Source organism: Fusarium oxysporum, chromosome 2 (genome assembly GCF_000149955.1).
Source record: "Fusarium oxysporum f. sp. lycopersici 4287 chromosome 2, whole genome shotgun sequence".
In the NCBI taxonomy this organism is placed as follows: Eukaryota; Fungi; Ascomycota; class Sordariomycetes; order Hypocreales; family Nectriaceae; genus Fusarium; species Fusarium oxysporum.
In genome coordinates, this window is record NC_030987.1 from 640,055 (window position 1) to 646,632 (window position 6,578).

General features: G+C 46.4%; 3 protein-coding genes and 1 non-coding gene across 4 annotated transcripts; 3 read left to right on the forward strand and 1 right to left on the reverse strand.

The window, feature by feature from the left end:
* Positions 1–176: 176 nt before the first annotated feature.
* Positions 177–1,218, forward strand: FOXG_05794 (uncharacterized protein; the record flags this gene model as incomplete). Its single annotated transcript, XM_018384227.1, has 3 exons — positions 177–600; positions 673–1,025; positions 1,078–1,218. The coding sequence occupies 3 exons, from the start codon at positions 177–179 to the stop codon at positions 1,216–1,218; spliced, it is 918 nt and encodes a 305-aa protein (XP_018241281.1).
* Positions 1,219–1,499: 281 nt separating this feature from the next.
* On the forward strand, positions 1,500–1,603 carry FOXG_19118. The gene has a single exon. It is a non-coding gene; the product is annotated as a tRNA-Leu (tRNA).
* Positions 1,604–2,294: 691 nt separating this feature from the next.
* Positions 2,295–3,333, forward strand: FOXG_05795 (uncharacterized protein; the record flags this gene model as incomplete). The annotated part of the gene is made up of 2 exons (XM_018384228.1): positions 2,295–2,954; positions 3,001–3,333. 2 exons carry the CDS (start codon positions 2,295–2,297, stop codon positions 3,331–3,333), a joined length of 993 nt encoding a protein of 330 aa, XP_018241282.1.
* Positions 3,334–3,755: 422 nt separating this feature from the next.
* On the reverse strand, positions 3,756–5,677 carry FOXG_05796 (uncharacterized protein; the record flags this gene model as incomplete). The annotated part of the gene is made up of 7 exons (XM_018384229.1): positions 3,756–4,372; positions 4,424–4,483; positions 4,538–4,859; positions 4,906–4,998; positions 5,079–5,326; positions 5,383–5,449; positions 5,504–5,677. The coding sequence occupies 7 exons, from the start codon at positions 5,675–5,677 to the stop codon at positions 3,756–3,758; spliced, it is 1,581 nt and encodes a 526-aa protein (XP_018241283.1).
* Positions 5,678–6,578: the final 901 nt, after the last annotated feature.

A 6,578-nucleotide genomic window follows, 5' to 3' on the forward strand; every position in this document is an offset into this window, starting at 1 on the left:
CGTAGATATACTAGGAGTATGCCGAGAAGAATACTCCGAGATAAGCCGGTTTCCTACTAGTCTTGTCATACATCCGAGAAACTACCTCTGACATATTTCAACTTGATTTAAATTGAATTTTGTCCAGACTATCTTGACTACTGGCTCAAGAATGAACCTAGAAGGTAAAGTACACAATGGCTGACAACACTCGCGACCTGCACACACTCAGTACCCTCGCGGGCAAAACAGTGATCGTAACAGGTGGCGCAAACGGTATAGGAGCCGAGACTGTACGACTTTTCAACTCACATGGAGCGAATACAGTCATTGCCGATCTCGAACGCACTCGTGCTGAAGGTGAAGCCGTCATTCGATCCTTGCAGCATCCTACCTCTGCGCTATTCATCACAGTCAACATTCTCATCTGGGATCAGATTAAGGCCCTTTTCTCCCAATGCATACAACATTTCGGCAAGATCGACATTGTTGTAGCCAATGCTGGCATAATGGAGAGTCAAAGTCTTTTCGATATCGAAAACGTCGACGAGCAGGGAGAATTACGCGAATCAACAGAAGGGTTTCGCGTGATTGATGTTAACCTCAAAGGAAACATTAACAGTATGTATGCTCTTTACTCCTGATTCCCTCAATATTTGGTCTTTCTATGGCTGACCTATTACTCTCTTGAAGCGTTGCGGCTCGCACTTCATCACATGCGACACAACAAACCAGTTTCGCCTGGTAGTTTGAGAGGGTCTGTGATTCTCGTTACTTCAACATCAGGATACTTTGGAACTACTGGCGTAGGGGCATACATCACATCCAAGCATGGGCTCACTGGCCTACTTCGAGCGTCGCAGCAAGGTGCTCGAGATTTAGGCATCGGAGTCAATGCTGTTGCTCCGTTCTTCACTCCAACGCCTACCTTCAGAGAGTTGGCTGAGAAATGGAAGAATTCAGGCCTCAAGTCGAATACCCCAGGAGACGTCGCTCAGGCTATCGCCCTTGCCTCTACGCAGAAAGGGACTGGAAAATGCTACATGGTACGTCCAGCTTTCTCAATTCGCCCGTCACTATGCTCTAACTTCGGTATAGGTCGTTGGGCGGAAGTCGGTAGAAGTCGAAGATAGTAGAAACGCGCTTCTTGAGCAGTGGCTTGGACGAGAAACTACAGAGTTGTTGCAATCTGCTAGCAAACTCTTCGAGGCCAATGGCTATCCATTACCTAAAACATGAAAGGCATGGAGAACCTCCTAAGAGCAGTGGCTCAGAGCTTGTGTCCACCCCGTATCGTAGCATAAATAACTTAAATACTTAAAGCAACTTTATTTATTTTATGTTTATATCTACAAACTGTTATATGCCAGGAATATCTGTAACATGTTTTGTTTTCCTGTCCCTGAGTTTCAGATTCAGGGTAGCTACCAAGTCGTTTTCTGGGGACAGCCGAGCTTGGCACAACCCCCACCCCAGCATGGTAACGTCAACTTGCAGACTCAAGTGTTATCCAATCGGAAGGCAAGATGGCCGAGCGGTCTAAGGCGCTGTGTTCAGGTTCAATAAGAACTAGCAACGATTCGCAGTCTCGAAAGGGGCCTGGGTTCGAATCCCAGTCTTGTCAGATTCTTTTTTGCACATCAGACGATCAAGTTACTCTGTATGTTCACGATGCGAGGTACGCGCCATGGTCGTCATGACTTGCTGTTGTGGCTTGTATACTCGTATGCATACGCAAACGGATACAGGGATGCAGGGATAGGGCATTAGGTGGCTGTCAAGCCACTGTCAATGTCCAATTGACATTTTGTCATGCCATTAAAACTATTGCTAGTCTTGATAACAGTTAAATTGCAATGTGTCTAATCTCAATAGCTGATATTTCCTCAGCGTGGAATGTCGAATAAGACATGCACGTGCAGATGATGATAAAAACGCGCAACAACCATAATTATTGAGTTAAGCGCACACGTGCTTCAAAACATGAATATATGGGGGCGAGTGCTTGGCGCCAATTAATTTCATTCCAACAAGCCCCCTTGCAACGCGCGGCGCTTTCGGATTTAGCAGTCATACACCGGACAGGGGACTTTATCTTAGTGCCAAACCTTGTTTTCCCCCCGTAAGCCCAAGCCCAAGGCACTTGGTGCTTCATCTTTGTGTGAGAGATGCTGATGCCAAGAACCCCCCCTCGTAGAGTGGTCATCCAGCCACAATTCCATGACGAACTTGCCAAGTCTGGGTGCTACTTAAGAATCCCGGTGGCCACTTTATGTTTCCTTTCCGTAAACATCCATCTCTTCGGTCTTCTCACCATGATCTTCTCTAGTATATCCCTCCTCTCATTGTTATCGGGCGCACTGGCCAGCGCTGTCCCCCAAGGAGCGAATACCTGGAAAACTTTACCTTCTATCCCCATTGCTCCCCGGCAAGAACATGGTGTCGTAGCACTCTCGGAAAAGACCCTTGCAATCATCGGTGGAATCGTTCCCAATCGTGAAGCCAATGGCTACGAGACGACTGCTATTATGCAATTCTTCAATACGCGATCGAATTCATGGCGGCGATACGTCACTGAGGCACCAGTGAAAGTTAATCATCCCAATGTCGCTGCAGTCAATGGCAAGATTTACCTTCTCGGCGGACTTTCAGATATCGACAATGGCGCTTGGCGAGCATTTTCAAACTCATGGGTCTACAATCCCGACGTCGACGAGTGGACGGAGCTCGACCCGGTCCCTGAGAGTGAAGAGCGAGGTAGTGCCGCGATTGGTGTTTATGGAAACATCATCTACATGGCTGGAGGTATGCGCACCTTGGAGCCAATTGGACCAGGCGGAGAACAAGATACCGTCGATTTTGTCTCTGCTTTCAACACCAAGACTTCACAATGGGTCGATCTTCCTTCAGCAGCAAAGAAGCTCCCCGAAGGTCGCGATCACGCAACGGCCTCCATCGTCGGAAACAAATTCTACGTTCTCGGCGGTCGTCTCCGCGGCCAGCGCAACGTAAAGGACACAGTTTTCATTCTCGATCTCGAGAACCCTAGAAGCTGGCTGGACAACCAGCGAAGGCAGAATGCCTACTCCCCGCGGCGGTGCCGTTTCCGGCACAATCGGCACCAAAGTCTACGTTTTAGGCGGAGAAGGAAACACAGCTCCCGAGTCTGAGGGCATGTTTGACCAGATTGAGGTCTTTGATACAAAGACCGGGAAGTGGGAGGAGCTCGGTACTATGAAGTTGCCAAGACATGGAGGTGCGGCTGTTGCGATTGAGGGTGGCATTTACCTTCCAGGTGGAGGCATAACGGAGGGAGGTTCTCCGGTTGATACCCTGGATGTCTACTGGCCGTAGCCAGACATTCGCTGCTTTTTATATGTGTATTTCTAGCGTTTAATGATTAATGACTCTTGACTGTATTCCTCCTAGTGATTCGGGTTCCGAGTGACGCTTCTTGTACGTCGATGTTCACGTAAGCCACAAGCATAAGCAAAATGGTCGATTTAGGCAAGTAAGCTTATCCTTTCTATAATGCTTAGGGGAATTGAATAACTTCGTCTAGCATAATACGTATGACGAGGTAAGGCGCGCGATCGCTATTGGGATAATTATAGAATAGTTGATTATGCCTATATGTCTGGATTGATAGATTTGGACTTGTTGGATTGCTATTATGATAAGATGATGAACCGGGAGACGGTTTTCAGTATTGTTTAATGTTTAACGCCTCGGTCTAGAGCTGGAAAAAAGGTCTGGTGCGCAAGCTAATCAGATATCTAAAACGACCAACGGAAATAACCTATCTGAAGATCAGGGAATTTCACAGTCATGCCATCGACCGTACATTTAGAATACTCAGGATAAGAGAAGACCTTCTTGAATCCAGAATCCTTGTATGTCTTATCCACCGTCTTAGAACATGGCATAGCCATCGTCGGAAGCTTACTCCACTGCTCGAAACTGACAATGTCAGTCTCTATAATAAACTTTCCGTTCATTGCAGACAAGTAAGACAGTTGCCCCTGGATAGAGCCAATGGAACTAATGACCCTGGATAGGTAGTTACCATTGTAGTTCTTGAAAAATAGCTTTTGCATCGCTTCCAATTTTTCAAGCACCTCGTGATTTTCTTCCTTTTCGCTGACATTAAGCTCTAGCTCGATCTCGTCAAAGCTCATCGAGCGCAATTTATTTTCCTCTTTCGCAGTCGAGATAGCAAAGGTGAGGTTATTGGGCAAGAATTCCTTGAATGGATCCAGCTGAGTCTTGATATCGTTTGATAGATCTTTGACACGTTTGGCCACTGGGAGAAGCTGAAAGAGATCCTTCACTGTTTTCACCTTGCCATTCTTGAACAAAGCTACAATGGCGGCCTCGTCAAGAAGATCTCTAGCTTGGCTGTAAGCATTTGCTTATCGTTGAAGGAGATTGTTGAGCTTTCCACCTAGATCGGCTGGAAAGCGGAGATTCCCAAGGTAACTAGCTGCAGCGATGTTGCTGTTGACTGGACAGAGTTAGAACACTTCTACTTTGGGATATTGAGGTTTGAAGCACCCACCTTGTTCCATAAAGGACGAGACGGCAGGTCCCTTACAGCTACCAAGCTTTTCGCAGCTGGCGTTGATGGATTCAACCTGAGCCTGTGCTAGGGACACATACGACATGAGGTTTGACAATGCATCCCTTTGCTCGACTGAAGTGGCGTTCATCGATGTTAAGATTCCCCAGTGGCTCAGAACACCCTTGAAACCACCTTCAATATCGTCTCTGAAGCGGCTAAATACATATTGGACCGCCTCTATAATCTGCGTCGAGTTGCAGGTGCCTTTTTCACACGATTTCATTCCTGTAAGGATTTTGGCGTACGTAGGCACGTTCATCTGATCAAATGGTTAGCATTGAAATGTTTCAGAGCGATCTACGCACCTCGAATGCTTTGATGGGCGTCCCTTGCGCTTTGATTGAATTCATGGCGTCAGACCAGCCATTCTCTATGGTAAGACCTCCATCCCGCAGACACTATTACTATCAGTTAGTAGGACTAGAAGAATAAGGAACAGGAAACTTGCTGTCTCTAGGCCGGGAATCTCATCAGCAACCTTTGCATTCGCCTTGGATATAACTCCCTGGGAAATGGACTTGGCTTGTGTGGTGAGACTCAGCTGTTGAAGGCGAGGGAAGCATTTGCAGATAGCCTCAGAAGACTTGATGAAGTTGTCGCCTTCAGATTGACCCAGAACATTTCGCACAGTTTGGCATAGGTCAGCCTGTTTGGTCACAACCTTGAGTCCTGTAGGCACCCGCTTCGTTGTTATGTCATATCCTGTTTCCGATGAGAATAACATTCCTGATAATGGTGAGTTGGAAAGAAACTTACCAGAAACACAGGTCATTACATCGCACGTTTTAGAAGGTTCCTTCTTGGTTGGACAGAGCTTTTCTCCTTTTTCTTGGTTTTACACTTGTTAAGCTATCGATAGCGCATGGTCAGCTGGAATGCCTGCGACTTTCTGGACTTACGTACCTTTTTCTCTGTGACTTCCTTTGTATTTACGGTAAACCCAGTTGGAACGGAGAACTTGAACTTGCAGGTCGATAGGTTCTGCAAGCCCGCGCAGGTCTCTGAGAGGGTGCTTTGTGCGCAATGTGCCAGAAGGACATATGACAGCAACTGTGCGAGGAGGATGTTCATCTTCATGATGACTATTTTGAGAGATCAGGTGAATGGGTATTGATGCTGAACCAGAAGGCAAGTACAAGGAAACAGTATCGATTTAAGTAGCCTTGCCACGATCTTGCCTCGATCTTGCCTCAAAATCAATAATGCTGACCGTTACTATTTCCGGATTTCACCGCTGTGCTACGCAGTTCTGGCCCAAACAATGGCATTTACAATAAGCATGATCTCGACGGCAAAATAAGTTAATAAATGGAATTCATTACCAATGACTATGATCCAGGCACATCTAGACAGGTCAGCCCTATCATGGCTTGCGCCACATACTATCAAAGCGTTCTGAACATGGTAATAGTCAGTCGGATTGGGAATGTGGCTGAAAGACTGGAATTACCGGATCAGATTAGGCAAATGCTAGTGGATATCTTTAAACATCAACTGGTATGTGTCATCTATGGATTCCAGTCTGCCAGGCAATGGCAGTGTAGATCTACTGCGGGGATCCAGGTCCGTCAGCCCGTTAAACCGGCGGACCCGAGCATAAAACTTTATTTGATATTTTCCTGGCAATCCCCGTATCAAGCCTCAAGATAAAGATTGTGGGAATCCTAATCCTGGTAGTGAGCAGGTCCAATACACCTTCTCTGGACGTGAGAGGGCGATCTGGAACTGCGGGATCAGAGTGTTCGAGAAATACAAGCGTGGCGGTATCCATCTCCCGGTGGTATACTATCTTCATGTCGAATAGACCTGAATAGAATGCCGCAGATTTCTCGATATTTGAAACTCTGAGCGCAATGTGAAGGAACTTATGTCCATTGGCTAAGTCTGGCAATGACATTGTAAAGTAGCAACTAATTCTTCCTTAAATGCCTAAATAGTGATAATATAAAATTTTGTAGATAATGTAGTTCATATAGAA